The 19,322-nt window shown below is 39.3% G+C and overlaps 1 protein-coding gene across 1 annotated transcript; it reads right to left on the bottom strand.

Moving 5' to 3' along the window:
• Positions 1 to 912: 912 nt before the first annotated feature.
• Positions 913 to 17,848, bottom strand: LOC124402272 (protein kinase C-binding protein 1-like). The gene is given in 21 exon segments (XM_046875182.1): positions 913 to 2,675; positions 2,776 to 3,015; positions 3,156 to 3,234; positions 3,327 to 3,391; positions 3,394 to 3,406; positions 3,629 to 3,831; positions 4,028 to 4,489; positions 4,703 to 5,251; positions 6,117 to 6,272; positions 6,418 to 6,555; positions 6,774 to 7,264; positions 7,343 to 7,458; positions 7,576 to 7,653; positions 7,743 to 7,798; positions 7,883 to 7,970; positions 8,061 to 8,153; positions 8,363 to 8,476; positions 9,720 to 9,941; positions 10,980 to 11,131; positions 11,231 to 11,301; positions 17,738 to 17,848. Coding segments are annotated over 21 exon segments (3,576 nt in total). The 5' UTR covers positions 17,752 to 17,848; the 3' UTR covers positions 913 to 2,499.
• Positions 17,849 to 19,322: the final 1,474 nt, after the last annotated feature.

The following is a 19,322-nucleotide window of genomic DNA, read 5'->3' as shown; positions in this document are numbered from 1 at the left end:
TAAGCACAGTGGCCTCCAGTTTGGAAACCACCCAGACTCTTCCTAAAACTCAGTGATCGGGGAAAAGGGCCTTAGTCAGGGACAGAAATGGGAAGTAATGAAATACAAAAAATACTTCAAATGTACTATAATAAATACTTCAAATCTACAGTACATTTTTCTGATATCAGTACTTTACTACACTATAATTTTTTGACAACTTTTTACTTTCACTCATTGAATTTCTTACGCAAATATCTTTCCTTTCTACTTCTTACATTTTTCACATTTTCATTACTTTAGTTTTAATCTGTTTGGTGACATGATAAATCTTTTCGTCTCATTGTGAACTGTTTTCAGCCCTTCAACCTGTTTCCTGTCATTGCATGGCTTTTTCAACCTACCACTGATGTATCATTTGCAGTATAGTTTATTAATATTAATTTAAAATCGACGCAGCACCGCCACCTAGTGGTGTGGAGAGAGGCGCGCTAAAAAATATACACGTGCTCCTGGAACAGGATCCTCCTGCTCTTGTGACACACACACACACATACACACACACACACACACACACACAAACAAATCCCTGAGTTCGTGGATTAAATTACTTTCAATTCGCTTAAAACCACCTACCAGCCATTACATGCAGAAGCTTCAGACTATATTGTGGACTAGGTGATAATGTGAGATCAGGGGAGGTCATAAACGTTTTACCTGTAAAATACATTTAATGCAACCCAAAATGAAGCACAGGTTTATTTAATTTAAAATCACAGCAGCATCTTGCTGTTTAATATTGTCTTTATATGGAGTCAAGTGTGAGAATCCAACAGTAATGTTTAAAATATCCTTCACAAGTAGCATTATTTAATGTACAGCACATACAGTATATGTATCACATGCCACAAAAGACACCCAAAACACCCGCACTAAGACCACCAAATTTTATTTCTGTACAATATGTAAACATTTTTTTTATGATTGTAATATATACAGCAGTTCTTTTTTTAAGAGCTAAGAATGTACTGAACAGTCGACAGTCACTGTAAATATCAGGGAGGCTGCAGAAATGGTGTTACTGTACTGTAATGACCTGTAATAACGCATCACAATGTAAATTCCGACCTTCTAGCCTCAGCTTTGGTAACGTTGCTGGACCACTATGTAATTTTTTTTTCGCACAGAAACATAAACGGAAAAAGTCCAAGCAGAAAATAAAATATTCAACTCAGAATTATTACAGAATGATCAGTCAAAAATGATGCATAACGATCAAATGAAATGTTGAACAATGTTGAATATGATGAAAATATTATTACTGATCTGATTTTAATGCAAAAATAAAAGATAAGGACAAAATAACCTGTTCAGCTGTAATTAAAGATAAAAAAAATGGTCACATTTCAAAGTGCGAGTGAAGGCAAAAGTGTTTAAATAATAAAAAATAAAGCCTGTGATTCTTTAACAGTAATCAGCCTGGTATCTTCTATCATACCACGCCATATTTAATACATTTTAACAAAAAAAAAAATACTAACAACAACACCACATGGGAACACGAATACTAATATATAAACAAGTCAAACTGCAATTGTTTTAGTTATGGATGCATAGAGAAAATCAAATATAATGTAATCTTCTGAGTTTCATAGTACCAAACAGAAAGTCGGATGAATTGAATATGAATATAAACAAATATTTGTCTTTACAATTTGTGTGAACTATTTAAAAAATAAAAACCAAATCTCACATTTTTTACACCCAATCCCTATATAAAGCTTATATACGGTTTATATTAGGAAACAGACAACCTGCAATAAAAAAAAGTAAAATGACATGACTGTCACTTCAGAATGAGCCTTTACACAGTGAACAGAATCACTCCATCATTTTATGTCTTCAAGATATCAAGGATATCTACAGGGTTCACCACCTAAACCGTATTTACCCACATACGTCCAGTTCAGGATTCATAACTTCACTCTAGCTGGTGAGAGGTTTGTCTCTGAATGTGGTTTTCTGTCTGGTGCGTAAGACGATTCGGGAGAGAACAGCTTCTCGTTTTTTTGAGTGACGCGATGAAAGTCGGATAGGATTTGAATTACTGTAGGAAATCCCCACGAACATGGACTGAGCACCAAAGGATTACTGGTTGGTGTAAAATTCCTGCAGCGGTCATTCGTGGACTCTTCACTGTAATAATGTGGGTATTAATAAGTGATAAATAAAAAAGCCAATTAGGAAAATGTGATGCGAGTAAAAGTCAAGTGAAAAAAAAAAAAAAGCAACGTAAGTCGCTAAAGAGGTCCGGGTGTGTCTTTAATGCTATAAGGAAATGAGATGGGACCAAGGAACTGTTATTGATAGAAATAAGCAAATCAGCCTCCCAAAGTGTTAAAAGCAGATCCTGGCAAGACGACAACATGAAAACGTTTTGTTGTAGTGACGCAACTCGACTAGGTTTTGTACATATGTGCAGTTGTAAGTGCAGTCCTGCAGTAGTTGGTGTGTCATGAGCTAGGACACACTGACTGTGACACTGTCCTTCGATTTGTCCATGTCGCTGTCCTTGTCTGTTGGAGGAGCTCCCGTGGTCTCTCGAGGCGAGTCCTGACTGTTGTTGGGATGGCCCGAAACCTTCGAGATGCCGTCTGCGTTTGACTCGGTGTCTGGCTCTTGCTGTGACGATGTTGCTACAAAATAAAAAAATTTAAAAAATCTGACAAATCAGAAGCCTGGACACTCAGGACAATCAGATTTAATTAGAAAATGTGACAATGCTCTTTATCCCACCAGACTGTGTGCAGGACTTCATATGCTCTGGCCAGTGGGCTTGCTGGCAGGGATAATCACAGTAGCTTGTGTTCCAGCAGCAATAGAAAATGGCCTCTTTCTTGCAGTTGGCACACCACTGCTTCTTTTTGGTCTCATCGACAGCCTGCTGTTTCTCCAGCTCCATTTGCTTCTTCACTTCTGCGACCAGGCGCTCTCGCTCTTGCTCCAGACTCTGTCGCATCTCTGCCATGGTCAGCTCTAAGTCGAATCCAACACATAAGTAAATGTGAAAAAAATAAATTTTTCCAGGTTTCCTTGCTTTCCTTTCTTTCTTTTTTTTAGCACTCTACTAATGTGGAATTTGTCAGTGTGTGTTGTATGGGTTGAAAGTGACAAACCTAAATTGTGTTTCATCTCTGACAATTCCTGCTGATGGAGCCACTGCAGCTTTTCGATTTCGATCCGTAACCGCCTGATCTGCAAGGCGAAATATGTCACAGGAATTGGCAAAAATCACTATAACAGCATTTCATCATGAGCACTTTATTCATTTTTTCGAGATTTCGTACTTCAGCTATTGTGTTTCCTGAGGTGCTCTTCGAGAGGTCATTGTATATTTCAGTCATTGTCCCTTGATTGCATCCATGATCTGTCCATACACAAAATAATCATTCGACACAAATCATTGACATCGCGATAATGCATTAATAACACGTCGTGACCTCTGTATTATAAGGATCGATCTACAATTCAATCATTCAGTCATTATAAACACCTTGCACATCGTAGATCACATAAATTATGCTTAAAACCCCAAATAATATGCAACCAAATTAAAAGATATTTACATAGAGAGCTGAAGACATCTTACTTTGTTGGTATATTTTGCAATATCGGCTGCCACGTCAGCAGAGGTGGTGGGTATTTGTAGATCTCCGGCCATGGAGGAGGATGAGGATGAGGATGAAGAGCTAACTGTGACACCTGCCATTATGGCTGCAGACACTGGGGTGCTGGTGACCAGAGTGACAGCTGAGGTCGAGGTGCTGTGTGGAGAATCTTTCTGCTGTACAGCTATGAGAAATACAGCACTTTTAGCTCAGTTCTGCGTATTGCTACCACAAAGGATTTTCCGATTTTCAAGGTGCAACAGTGTATCCGTTTATTCGTTTTCTTTCTTTTAAAAACAATTAAGCTTAGTCACGTAAATCAGAGAATATTTTGGGTCATTAAACGTGATCAAACTAAGTCTAAGCTATGGCCTACCTACCCTTGACAGCCTGCCGTGTCTGATATCGAGTGCTGGATGAAGACGGTGAAGACGACGGCTGCTGTGCTTGTGATAACGACTGTGCTTGTGTGTGTGGCTGCGTGTGACTCTGCTGCTGCCTCTGCACCTTCTGCATGTGCCACTTCTGAGAGGATGTCTGAAATTTGGCACCAGGGTTCCAGACAACGGCCCGCTGCACCACCGGGACGCTTTCACGAGGCAGCAGGGGGCGCTGTTTCTTTACTGTGCTGGTGGGGGTGGAAGAGGAGGGTAGGGCTGTAGGCGGAGCAGAGTTAGGCAGGGAAGAAGAGACGAGGGCAGTGCTGCTAGGGACAGCAGGGATGGTGACTACATTTAGAGGAACTGCCATTGGAGACTGCGAGGGGTCTTTGAGGCCTGGGGTGGAAGAGGGGGCTGAAGGGGTTTGCGATGGAGCAAGACTTCCTGCGGAAGGTCCTTTAGCTGGAGGATACAAATATTATTACTAAGAAATTAAGGAAATAAATGTATGCATGTATAATAAAGCATAATATTCCGCTTGAAATTCGGAGGCATCAGAATGTCTTTCACGTCCTGCGTCTTTAAAATATGTTGCTGTAGCAAGATATTGAAAAAGATCTAAATCATATGGCCAAACTATAGATACTGGTAACACCAATTCAGACAGTAGCTCACCCTCTGTTTTGGAGGCTGCGGGTTCTTTGAGTGCGGTGACAGCGGCCGAGTCTTTCCTGCGCCTCTTCCTCTCTCTCCCTCCAGGTTCTTCTCCCAAATCAATCACCAGCTCTCGCTCTGAGTCTGAGTCCAAGTCTACGTCGACAGACACAGGGTGCTTGTCTTCCTCTGTTAACTTGGGCTTGTCTCTTGTACTGGGAGATGCCGGTGCTGGTTTAGGCCCTTCTTTGTCCGACTCAATGGCGGGCTTTTCTTTAACCTGAGAGACACCACTTCCTACTTTCTGCACAATCTCGCTTTTGGTCAATAAACTTGATGTACTGCAGGATTCTGTAGCATCCTTGTCTTCACCAGCAGGTGATGGTGGCTTGGGCTTCTTTTTAGATACCTCCTTGTCTGTTTTATCATCAGCAGCAGAGTCCTTGGTGCTCTTTGGTTTTTGATCATTATCACTGGCGTATTCGCTGTCACTGGAGTCAGACTTGTCAGACTCCTCCGAATCGCTGTGCTCCTCATCTTTGTACACGTCCTCTGAAATATCGTCTATACCTGTTCAAAGCAGAGGTAACAAATAGCAAGTTTTCTTAGGTATGGTATCTATTTTCCACATTATTCTGGACAAAAAAAAGACTTTCTACACAGAAAATTGACTGGCTACTTTTTCTGAAGGTAACAAAATGGTTTAAGTTGTCTGTCCAAGAACAATGGACAAAAAACAACCCAGAGGTTCACTTCCAATGTTTCAATGTTTCCTTCAAATTTCCTGCTCTCTTTATGTTGTATTTATCTAACTAGTTTCTACTGTTGCTATCAGGAAGATGTACGGCATGTAAGCTGGTTTGTATAATCTGTGACATCATGCTAACTTAATTAAAGGTTATATATAATATATTTTCTTATATCGTTTAAAAGAAACACAAATTCACTTGCAATTACAAAAATCTGTGTGAATGTTTTTTTGTTAAACTTCAAAGCATAAGATTTGTTCTTGTACTTTTAGAATTCAAATAATTGTATTTAATTGAAATTATTGATATTATTAATTTCAGCAGACCCCTTTTTTTTGCATACATATGATAATTTTTACATATTTGAGGGAAATGTTACTTACAATAATGCAATTAAGTGAGAGCTTCATTTATAAACAACAAAAAAAAACTTAAGTCAGGAAATTGGCACAGGTGAAAGAAGTGGGGGGGGGTTTGTTAGTTTTTTTAATAAAACACTCTCACGAATGTCAATAAACTTTTTTTTTTCTGTCCTGTCTGGTACCAAATGCTCCATGGCCCAGTACCAGTTAGCAACCCGGTGTTTGAGGACCCCTTATTTATTCTTATTTATCAGATTTTATTATTTATTTATTACAATCTTATGATGACTTACTTCCACATTCATTTATTAACAATAAGCTCACCCAGCTGGGCTTTGCAGCTCTCAATGGTCTTGTCAAGGTTGAGCTGGAAGCGGCTTTTGATCTGTCTTTTAGGAGAAGTGAGTGAGGCCTGAGCACCCTGCTGCTGCTGTACAGTCTCACTCAGTTCCTTTAGGTCCATCTCAGCCTTACTACGGTCTAAAACGAGATCCAGACACACAAGATATATGACACATATGGGGATCAGCACAAGCTTAATAAAGCATGACATTATTAAGTTTACTTGTATTTATACTGAAACTGTTAACTGAATACAGCCTTAATTAGTGGAGGAAAAGCTTACCGAGGTTAAGGTTTAAGATGCTGCCTGTAACAGGGGTCTTTTCCTGTTTAAGGGGTGTGTTTGGGACTGTAGAATGGAATGGTTTAGGGCTGTCCATTGCACTGCCCGCAGGACCGACTCGCGGAGCAGCAGGGGACGCTGTACACACCAACGGGCTGCTTAATTTGGATGCATTTATATAAGGACTACTACACTTAGAAATTTTGGCAACCAATGCTTGCATTTATTTCTCAATTAAAATCTAAGAATGCTGTCAAGCAACCGTTGAAATATTTCAAAGATAATCCTAGATTAAAATGTAAAATAAGATATGTTCATGTATGGAGTGCAATGGCACTGCTGCATCACACTACTACCTGTGCTGTCGAGAGACTCTTCTCCTGTGCTGTGGTGTTGCAGTAGAGCTCTGGTCTGGCTCTTTTCTCCACCCTCCTGCTCGCCATCAGAGCCGGTATGGGCAGAAGAGTTAGTGCTCATTGGGGACCGTGGTATGTCCGGCACAGTGATCCTCCTACCAGTCGTCCCTCCACCACCGATCCCGGCCGACACCATGCCCTTTCCTACGTGGGATGCTGTCATATCAAAGCTGAACTTGATCTTCTCCTGTTTTTCCGGTTTGACCGAGCCAGCGCCAGGGTTTGCTGGGTCGAGTAGCATTTGGAACTGGTTGTCGGGCGTGTAGGGTGTGCGGAACGGGGCATAATTGAAGACGGCAAATTTTTTCCGAATGTTCTCCACATAGACCTCCATCTCCTGCATGGCACTGTTGAAGATGCTTTTGGTCTTTTTTACGGAGAAAGGGATCTCTTTTGACATGAGGTAGCAATTATTGATTGGGACCCAGGCCCTGAAAAAAAGTATAGCATAAATGACTAGAACACACTACATATAAAAATAAGCCTGATGCAGGGGCAGAACTCCATACCTGTCATGCTGTCCAAAGAATCGAGCATCTACTTGTCCATCTTTGTCTCGTAGAGCTTTGGCAGGCCAGAATGGAAAGCCCTTAAGTTTGGCCCACACTAGTGGATGAGGGTTACTCTAAAATAAATAGGCGGTCAAATAAAGAAACTTTAATGTGAATGTTTTTAAATCCGCAAAACATTTCGCTAGTGTTAAATACATTAATAATTAAATATTTCTATAGTAACTACTTACACATGGCTCACAAAACCAGTTGTCCCTCTTCTGGCAGGCTGAAAGATAGCATTCTGGACAGACCTCAATTTCATTCATCTGAAAAAGAGAAAATGATAAAGCTGTCCCCAAATTTTGCATAGTCCATGTAAGGTCTATCTTAAACGTTTAAATCCTGTTTTACTCACTTCATGTTCACAGATTTTTATGATCACTTTAGCTGTTGTGGTGAGCTTATGGTTTCCTAGAAAAATATGGAAAAAATTCTTTAAAAAACACTGACAACAAAACAATCATATATGTAGTCCTGACATGTCCGATGTCCAACCTCCATTGTAAATAATGCAGTTGTGCAAAATCCACTTCACGTCCGCCAGGAACGCTTCAGTAGAGCCGTACATTTTCTTTTTGATATTCTAAATAGAAATAAAAAATCCTCAAACATCTAAATAATCAAACACCATATTAGGTTTTAATAGATGAGTTTTTGAAAGTTTCTCATTTACCTTTTCTAGCGTACAGAGATCCATGGGATGAAAAATATACTCTGCGTAATCAGGATGCTGCTCAAGACACACTGGCTTCTGAAACGGTTCTGTCTGAAGAGAGAAGACGAGAAATAAGTAAAATAAACAGAGAGACACAGAGAGTGAAATATTCACTTTCCTCATTTATATGAATTAGCTTGTGCAGAAGGACTCCTAACTCATGTAACTCGTGCAGAAAACAGTATATATAGTCATTTCTTTTGGAAAAACACATAGCATTAGTACTTTTCCACAGTTGTAACTGGTCTGTGAGCACTTACACCAGGCTGTTTCATTTTCTGCAGGGCAAACTTAAGAAGGTAGGACAGCTGGTCCAGTGTGAGCATGGTCATTGCTTTGCTCTGGGTTTCAATGCACTCTGCAACTGTTATTTTCTAAAAAAGAATAAAGAAAAATTATTTATAAAATGTAATTATTATATTGCATAGATTACATTACCAGCTCACCTTTTAAATGCATTCATATAAGTTTTTATGTTACCAATATTTTTTAAAAGCCCCTTTTAATATAGTGTTATAATATGCAGCTATAGCTTATGAATTTACCACCAACTCTGAAAAACCAACCCTTTATTTTAAAAAGTAAAAAGAATAATTATTAGAAGACAGACTGTGGTTGAGATCGTAATCTACGATTAGTAAATTAACGTATGAGGCCAGAGGCATTTTTGCTTTAGGAACCCGTGCTTTACTCCTAGGGAAACAACGAAAACCCAAGACTACAGTTTCTGAGCACGTTTTAAATGCGTGATTAAATCCTGATAAAATCTGTTCCCGCCATGCCTCATAGACGTAATTTACGACTCTAAAGAATTAAGATTGTTGATGCCGTGTGACTGTAGGCATGAAAATGACTGGACAGTAAAGATGATCATAATCTATTATGATCGTATCTATTATTAATAAACAGGGACACGTAATGTGCGTTCGTTCTAAACGCTGCAAAGCCACTGGTCCATTTACACTCGCTCAATCCTTTTCGCTCTCAGATTAAATCTATTAACTGTGGAGGACGAAGGCTAGCGGATACTTCTTCCAAGACTGGCATTTTTCAAAACACTCTCAGAAGGTAGCACTGTCTGCCCTCTTCCACATACTTTAGCTCACAGAGATCTATGATTGGCTAATGCTAACTGAGAGGCGAGAGTAATAATAGTGCATCCCTCGCTTCGAGTAAAAATGGATACATTTGAAGCGGCTTGATTCCAATTCACTCTTGACTCCAGCAGCTTTTCACTAGGTGGAAGGATCCTTGGAGTGCACCTTACCTTTCTGCTGCTTTCCGCAAGAGCAGATTTCTTTTACAAAACGCACCACACAATGACTAAAAAAGATTTGTGCACTGTCATTCTCACACACATTTATAACACTTACATTGTTGCTGGATTGTTATCTTGCTGGAGAGACATCCTTGTCTATTATCTTTGACGTTTGTAACTTTTATTTATACATGAACCGTATTTGTGATATGCATCATTTTCTGCGATTTTGCTAACATTTGAAACCGCGTTGCTCAACGCTTTCAATATTTACAATTCACAATGTGCCTGTAAAGACGTAACAACAGTGTGAATATTTGATCTCGCGTTCTGGTGGCAGCATTAGTGCGTGTCAGTACCTCACACTCAGGACAGAACCAGTCGCCTTCAGGCTCAGCAGCTAGTTTGAGACACTTGGCATGGTAGACACGTGGGCAGAGCTCACAGCAGAGCACCTGGCCCTCGCGGTGGCACACCCAGCAATAGAAGTCGTTCCTGCCGTCCTGTGGTACAACATCAACAGGGTCTGTGGTGAGTGCGGGCTGCTTCACATAGTAAAAGGGACCATGTCTTAGTTCGGACTGGAACGCAGGCGAGAAAAACAAGAGAGCGGGGGTTTCAAAATAAAGACACTGCAGCTCATGACACACAGAGGTAACACCGCAGATGTATATATTAAAGAGCTGGACAGATGACAGAGGCCACACGAATGAAGCCACTGTTCTAAAGCACACAATCTCTATACACTTGCATTGATTGTCTGTGATTGTTACATGAATTTTTTTTCCATGCAAAAATTCTTTTAAAAAGCACAAAGTCTTATCGTCTAAATAATGTGCCCTGTAGATCTGTACACACATTTTTTAATAACAAGTTCATTTAATAAGCAGTCTGATCTACCAAGCTACCACCTATTGTTTGCAGAGCAAAAGCAGGGGGCGAATATTTTTTTCCAATTAATGCAATACAGTTAAAGCTTCAAGCTAATGTCAGTTACATATATAACTGAAGGATTTCTATCAAAACAATGTGGAGGGGCATGTCAAGCTCACAAAACTTTACATTTTATTATATGGTTTATTCCTTTTTTTTTTCCTTAGTCTAAGACAAATTACCGAAACATTCCTTTACATTGTAGTGGAAAGTACTTTTTTGCACACAGCAGCGAAAATAATAGTTGACCTTGTTTGCTGTATAGTGCCAAAACTGCATGCTTTGCTTGATCATTATAAAAAAAAAGCTACAAATGCATTCCTCAGTCAGATAGAATACATTGAGAGCAATGATCTTATTTGAGTGGACCAAGGAATTTAGCTGCCACTTCAAAATACAGCAACCAAGATTAAAATAAGTAGTAGAGAAGTAAAAAGTAACACTGTTAAATATGTAATGATTTTACAAGCACGCTCTGACTACGTTATTATTATTATTATTATTAAAATTTTCAGAATGAAAATCAAGTCACAGAGGTCTGACATGGCGATAAAGGAACCGCAGTAGGATAATAATAGGCCAATCAATATCACTTGATGTCAGGATTATTGTTAAAAAAAGGATTGTAAAAGCAAAGGTAAGTAACTACTGTTGGGGTTTAAGAAGTGACTAAGAAAGTAGTGAACCTGATCTTTACTGCTGTTGACGGCTCCCGGTTTTTTCTTCTTCTTGACCGGGCTAGGAGAAGCTTCAGAAGGAGAGTGTCCGTTGGATGAATGCGGTGGGCTGGTTGCTTTGCGCTTTGGGGCCGTGCGCTCCGCTGACCCTGGATCGGTCACTGCATAAAGGGAAACTCAGACAATTAGACACGATGCAGGTCTGCTGGTGTGCTGTGAGTATTAAAAATAATAACTTCAAGATGTTAAGCTATTCATACCTTTGGATCGTGTAGCAATTTCCATCCCTTCAATTACATCTGACTCTGTCTTTACCTCCTCTTCTGCTAAACTGCCATACACACACACAAATCAAGTTTGCTTATAGATGTTTCCTAAAACATTTCTACTCATCAGAATCTAAGCAATCGAGGAAGTTCAATTCATGCCAGCTTTCTCAGGTGAGTGCGTTCTCAAGACCTCTAGTTTCCCACAATATTATGGAATACACTATATGGACAAAAGTATTGACACCTCACTTTTTCAGCTATGTGGAGTTCTTCCCCAAACTGTTATCACAAAGTCGGAGGTACTCAATTGTTTAGGATTTATTCGGATGTGGTAGCATTCAATTTTCCCTTCAAAGACCCAGACCTGTTTCGGTATGACAATCTGCACAAAGAATGCTTCATGAAGTTATGTTGGAGTGGAAGATCTTGAGCTGCCTGCTATAGAGCTTTAAACTCAACCTTATTGAACACCTTTGGGAAGAAATGATACACTAAGTGAACCCCAGGCCTCCTCACCCTATATCAGTACCTGACTTTACTAACACCCTTGTTGCTGAATGACCTCGAATCTCCCCAGGCACACTCCAAAATCTAGTGGAACATCCTCCCGAAAGAGTGGAGGGTATTATAACAGAAAATAGAGCCTAAACGTGGAATGGGTTGTCCAATATCTTAATCTTATACAGGTGTCCATAAATGATTGTCCATAGAGTGTATTTTTACATTTCCTATACATCATTTCTTAAATATCTTAAGTACACAGCCATTTTTCTCTCAGCAGGTTTTGATCCTGGTGTGTCTTCATATTCTTCATAGGAGAAGAAACTACTGGTGTTGGTTTCCAAGTGAAAGATGTTACGATCATAAATTAGAAATATGTCTATTCCTAAGATGTTATCGGGGTGTGGGCGTACAGAGAAAATGTCACATATGAGAGCACTTGATTTCCGAGAGCGCTCTGCACTTAGACATGAACGCTTCTGTTCCCCAGGGTCTACAATTTGCTTGTGAGTCGAAGTGCAATTCACGGCACCTTGCACCAAATAGTGCAAGTGCCTCATTGCTAGCAGCAACTAAAATGAGCAGAGCTAAATAAAACGTTCCATGACACGACGGATTATTGAATACTAAGTAGATTACTTTTTTTCTATAATAGCATTGGTTTCAGCATGTAACCAAAAAAAAGCACTTGTACTCATTCCTGATTATAATAAAACGCGCATTCAGAGAAACATGTCAGAACTATTTAACATTTATCAATGGTGAACAGGTTGCATAAAAGTAGGGGTGGTTGGACAGCTTGCAGAAGCTTTGATGCAACCAAATAGTCTCATTGAATTTCATCTTCTCCTGTTTATTATTTCTGCTGCTTTGAGTGTAGAAGAGAGAGAGGTTTTCAGTGAAAGAGCTTCTTTGACAGAAGCCAAGAGTCCCTCTTAATGTGACCGCAGGAGGCTTTTCAAAACAAGAGAGGTTTGCAGTCCACGGACAAACACTGACGAAATGCATGCTGCTATCAGGTTCAAAACGAAAAATTCAAATGTGCTACAATAGACAAGAAAGTGTTTAAATGACTGTAAACTTATGAACCCAACCGTAGACAAATGCCATACGAAACCGTGAGTTTTTACGAATGAGATCGGAGAGGTCATACCTCGGACACTGTAGCGAAATATCCAAGAGCCATGTTTTATATGTTTTCATGTGGACTTGCACTCACTTTGCACTTAAAGTGAGCAAATTTAACTAAACATAATACAAATATATCAGTGTAGAAGCTAAACAGACAGTGGACAATGGAGGAAATGATTGCCTCTGCAAAATAAATAATGTATCCAGAGTGTGGGGATGATATTTCCTTCCCTCAATCCAAAACACCACCAACACACGGCCTAATCGCACGGACAGCTTGAGAAACACAAAGGTAGTTTATGTAACATTGAATCGGTCTTCAATCGTGTAAAAATCACAATCACATGAGCAAATATGTTTTTGTAAAACATGTAAACGATACGAAGGCCTTATACATGAAAGTATGTAGCAAGCCATAGTATTACTATACAGGGTAATGTGATAGTTTGAACCGTAATAATAATAATAATAATAATAATGGTGTTGTTACTACAACTTCCAATGGTATAAAATGACACTTGTGCAATGCTGTTTTCCCATTCCACACCATGCCCTGATCTTTCCATCAACTCATCCGTGCTCATCCGGACTAAATATTAAAAAAGAAAAAAGATGCAACGCCTATTTCTGCATATTTTCACCCTGTGACTTACATTTTGAATATAAAATTCTTATAGTTAACAATATGATATAATATAGGGATATTCCTGTTTCAGGAAAACCATCTTCCTGCTGAGACAGCAATATATTTGCTTCATAGTGCTGGCATAATTCTTGTTTTTTTCTCCCCCTCTGCATTTCTGGGGGAAGGAAAAAAAAATACACACACACACACACACACACACACACACACACACACACAGACAAGACCAGATTTGCAGAGGCTGTGCACTTGCCATCTTGGCCTCCTTCTCTCGTCCACCCTACATGCACCATCCATCCTCAGCAACAGCCATTTCCCCCTTCGCACAATCAATAGCACCGATTCACCTGGCACAAAACCTTCACACAGCAAGGCAGCATGACACACACATGTAATCATCTTTCTCGTCGAAAAACTGACACCGCAATAACCGTCGCATTAAGTTAAACAATTGATGCATATTAATGGCATACCTTATTTTTCTTTACGTGCACACTGCACGGGTTCTTCAGGCAGGGCCTTTGTTTTTAATATTGTTTTTTTCCCTTCAATTATAATAGCTGGTAAGGGATGAGACAAAGATGGGTGCAGAATTTTCCAGAAGGGCCTTGCTCTCTCTCCCTGCCGCTCTCGGTGCAATTGTCAATCTTTAACCTCAGCTGTGGGCTGCCGATTGGTTTGAGAGCCACACGGAGGCGCGTGATTGGGCGCTCGGTGCTGTGTGGCACGCTGGCTCTCCCTGCTCTCTCCGCTCTGCTCTGATCCACTGCTGCAATGCAGGGAGGGCTGCTGCTGCCATCCGCCATCAAAACACACTCCGAATCACAATCCACTTCTTCTTTAAGCATTCACTTGACATGTATATGTTTTCTGTTGAGCTAGGACAAATCTTCAGATTTGCCTGCTTTCCCTCTGCCGTGTCTAATTGCTAAGAGCGGTGACAGGCAACCATTTTCTAGAGCTTTCTGTGGCAACTGTGAGAAACCAAGCTTTGCCAGCAGAGCAGCCTGCAAGAATGCAGTGAGGGCCTTACACATGCAACACACACACACACACAGACACACTCCCACATTCACCATAGAAACAAAGAACCAAAAGGAAAATGTAACCTGCCAAAGAGGAAACAGTTGTTCTTAGAAAATACTCAGTGTACATAAATACACTAACAAACATACCAGCTGGTATCTATATAAATGTCACCACTGTAGATTTTCTCATTTTCATTTACTCGTCAACTTTATTCGCTTCAATAGAAATGGTAAAATGAACGAATTACAAGTGGTTTCTGAATAATACTTGAAGAAAAAAAAAAGGAACAAAGCGTATCAAATAAAATGTCAATCAAATTTTTTTACATTGAAGGCAATGGAGAAAAAACCTTGCGAAATGTTTCACATACGTCTATAGTTCACATACATTCTGTATCTATTGCAAATGTGGTCCATTTATTATGTTTTTATTTTTCAATATGAACAAAATAATCAACATACTATGCAATGACTCAAGACGCAAACAATAGGGAAACTCCACTCAGTCGTTTTTACACAGTTTATTTAGCTCTATAACCGGTTATGAAGTGTTTTTAGGTCACCGAGAAGACGTTACTGTCAATCGGTTAGCAATCTGATTTGCCTACACAGTTCTGGTCAGACTGCAAGCTTTTTCAATATTAGTTATACTTATGTAGTAAGGCTATGTACTGATTAGCCATCACATTAAAACCACCTTTGTGTAAACAAAACAGCTCAGACTCATTGAGGTATGGACTACATAAGACCACTGAAGGTGTGCTTTGGTACCTAGCACAAAGTCTTTTAAGTCCTGTAAGTTGCTTCATGGATTGTTACTCCAGCTAAACTTGTGTGTTCCAGCATATCCCAGAGATGCCTCACTGGGTTGACATCTGGTTCAAGTTGGAGGTTCAATTCAAAGTTAAACTCTTGTCATGTTCCTCCGAATCATTTTTGCCATGTGGCAGGTCGCATTATCCTGCTGAAAGAGTCCACTTTCATTAGGTAATACCTTTGCCATAAAGGGTTGTATTTGGTCTGCAGTGTTTAGGTATGTAGTACACGTCACATTATAATCCATGTGAAAGCTAGGAACCAATGTTTCCCAGCAAAACATTTCCCAACAAGACTTGCTGTTTTGGGAAAAGTCTGTCGTCTAGCCCTTGTGAAGGCGATTTGGTTCCATATGCTTGCTCATTTAACCTGCTTCCAACACATCAACTTCGAGACCTGACTGTTCACTTGCTGTCTAATATACCGCATATACTGTACATACAATAGAAACCACTAGCAAATGCCAAAACTTTAGTATTAGATATTATTTAATGGGATGCCAGGGGCTTCAAATGAGCCACATGACTGTAAACCACTTTATTTGTACCCTCAAGGTTAATACATAATCATAGGCTGGGAAACAGCTGTGTTAAATTAGCACTAAATTCCTTATATGAGGCCAAACATCTGAAAAGAATCTAGGCAGACTTTGCAGTATTATCTCTTCTACTGGGCATGATATTTTACTTTTTTGTAACGCAACAGAATTGTTGGTACAAAGTGTCCAATTGTAAAGTATCTGAGTTGTAAGTAAAGGCAACCAGGCATCAAATATAAACATTTTTATTGATATTTTATAAATGACATTACTGATTTTGTCAAATAATCAGAACAGCCCAATCAGTACTGTATATAGTAATTATCTTTCTTCAACATATCGAGCTGTCACTGTAGACAGTGGGTCAATTAAATGGACCACTAACAAAGTCCAGTGAACAACTGTGAATAACCTCGATTAATCTAGCAATTAATCAACTGCTTGTTTACATTTGAGATTATCCGACATCTACACAAACACAGTCTTTAATCAGGTAAGATCAGACGATAAGTCAGATTTATTCAGAAGGCTTTTATCAGTCATAGCAATTGTTGCCATTATCAAACAACTGAAACGATTGTGAAATGATCCACCATCTGTGGATCGAATGCAAAAGGCTCAAGCCAGGATTTTGGTCTTGAAGAACATGAATCCAGACTCACATTATTTCAGTATGAGATGAGAGAAGCTTAAATGATTTCAAACATTCTCATATAATCATACAATATATTACAAATTATTGTTGAAAGCGAAGCTCCAGAATGTGGACAAAATCCACTGTAATCTCTAGACATTACAATATTATTAGCCGTATATAAAAGACATGCTGCTCATGTGATTTTAAATCTCATGAATGCCATGATTCATTGAAACATGCTGTTCAGCTGCTCTGAGTGATCAAAAAGACCTCAGCACACAACTAAACATTACATATTCCATGGCAGGTTGCAGCCTCAGCTGTCAGAAGTAAAAAGTCTGATAGTGATAACCAGTTAACGTATTTTGCACCCCTAGCTGATTCCAAAGTCCAGACACAATATATTGTGACGCATTGTGAATGAAATATATCTTTCATTTATGACACATAAGATGCCTTTACCTAACCATTCAAATTGAGCCCAATAATAGCATTTGTGTGCAAAAAAAGCCAGCTTCACTGAGTGTGTGAAGTATGCAGGACCATGCCCTTACACTACTTTAGGTGAAAAAGGGAAGCTACCTGAAATGGCTGCCAACTCCTTTCCAGGCTTAACAAAAACATTGTCACAGTGCCATCAATGCACAGTACAGAAAAAAACAAGTCCATACACTAGTGTGTTGAATATAGGCGGTTTTCACTTCTGTTGTCAGATGATTCACTCCCCCTCAAAGCAAACCACTGCTCTTCTTTTTCTATTACTAAAACAAAAGACTGGATCAGCAATAATCTGCAGATGTATATTGCAAGCCATTCTGCAGCCTGGGTTTCCCCTTACACATACAGGGCCTTCCATTTTGAGAGCCTGGGCCTATGCCACTCCTGTATTCCTCTCCATGCTTGATCAGTGTTAGAGCTGAGAGAAAGCACAGAGGTCCATTCTTGTCCTGCGTACACTCATAGCTTAACAAGGGGTTAAAAACAGCAGACCCACACACACACACACACATACACATACATACACAGAAAATGAAACACATTGCAGTTGAGCCCTGTTCCTGTCAGGATTCAGCTCTGTGCTGTTAGGAATAGGATTCCCCCCTCCCCCACCAGAATAAAAAACAATATATTTCTGTGTTAACAATTTATACAACATAGGCAGGTTTGCTAAAACAGAAAGTGAAAGCATAGAAAGCAAACTTACCTCTGTGGATGCATGGCTTAGAAAAGACTTGTGTGTAATGTCAGTGCTTATTAAAACATGGAGGACAGCCCTCAGCCCTCTCTCACTGCATAAGCACAGCCTCGGCACTCCGAGGCAGCCGAGCCAAAAGCGTGCTGTGATTGGACAATGCTCGTTGGCAAACTGGAAGGTGGCATCTGATTGGCCAAAACGCTTCCTGGCTAAGTGTCTTTTGTTCAGCCAAAGCTGGGTTACGGACACGGCGAGAGGAGCTAGGCCTTGACCAAGGAATCCACATTGTACAAACCACAACTGATCTAGAAACAAGATCTTTTTTTCCCAACATGCAAACCATGAGGGAATTTTTTTACACCACATTTTAGATTTAGTAAGACCAAAGGGAAAGCAAAAAAAGGGATCACTGACACAAGCTCAATGCAATCTAATGAAAAATGCCTATTGTTTTTACAGCTCCAGGTTAAACAAGACACCAAGAAAGCAATTAATAGTGTTAATATACGAATGATAATTGTATTGCTAAATAAATGATAATCATACTATTTAGGGTTTTTTTAGGACTCTCAGCCTTTCACAGCCCACAGCTCTTGGGTGACTCAACTAGTTATTTTATACAAAACAGACCTTTAACTCTTTAAATGCCTAACTCAGATCTACAGCAACCTGTGACTTAATTGCACCTCATTCTTTGCCCTGTTTACTACACAGGGCCACAAATCCCTAGTCTTCATTTTAACATACTTTTATTAAATCCAAAATGGAAAAAGCTGTTATGCTCACAAAAAACAATGCACAATAAATACATCAGACTGTTACACTATCAGTATCAGGTTTTGTAAATAAAAAACATGTATATTCTATATATTCTAGGTACATTCATATGTGAATTTTAGACATACAATAAAGAGTCCAAAAAGCTCTTTATAGTAGGCCATTAATCATCATCTAACTTTCAGGAAGTAGGAAGCTATCCACATTCATGCCCGGGTTGAACTTATTATAGAAATAAAAGATCAATACAGTATATTGTATATAGTCTTACTGACAATGATTCTAAACATACAGTGCAAAAGCATATCCGCTATCCTGTGGTTACAGAGTAAACGACAATAGATTAGGAGATTGCATTTCAAATGATTATTATTCAAGGCAAAGTGGGATAAACGTGGGCTTTTAAAGATTTTTTATGTTGTTGCCACCAAGTTGGCCATAAAAGTGTCTATGTGATGTAACTGTATCTGTGTCTCTAACCAGTCTGAATAGATTGCAGAGTGCAAGGGCTATTTTGAAATATTTTGGCACACTGAGTGTGTTGAGGGCGTCTTGATACATAAGGGAAGTTATAAATACATTTTGGATAAGTACATAAATACTGTAGGCCTTCGATTAATGAATTTGAATAATTAGGTCTGAACAAAATCAGACCTAATTTTGACTCTTGTCTTTAATCTAAACAAAATGAATCCGTATTGAATGAAAGCGTTTTTCGTTATGTCATACCATATTTAAATTAGACGACATCTAGTCTGGGTGAAATTTCTGTGTTTAGCAATATCTAACTATGACGCAAACTATCTAGCAAAATGGA

This window comes from Silurus meridionalis, chromosome 19 (genome assembly GCF_014805685.1).
Source record: "Silurus meridionalis isolate SWU-2019-XX chromosome 19, ASM1480568v1, whole genome shotgun sequence".
In the NCBI taxonomy this organism is placed as follows: domain Eukaryota; kingdom Metazoa; phylum Chordata; class Actinopteri; order Siluriformes; family Siluridae; genus Silurus; species Silurus meridionalis.
Note: the sequence above shows the minus strand (reverse complement) of the source record. Positions and strands in the feature narration are given on the sequence as shown.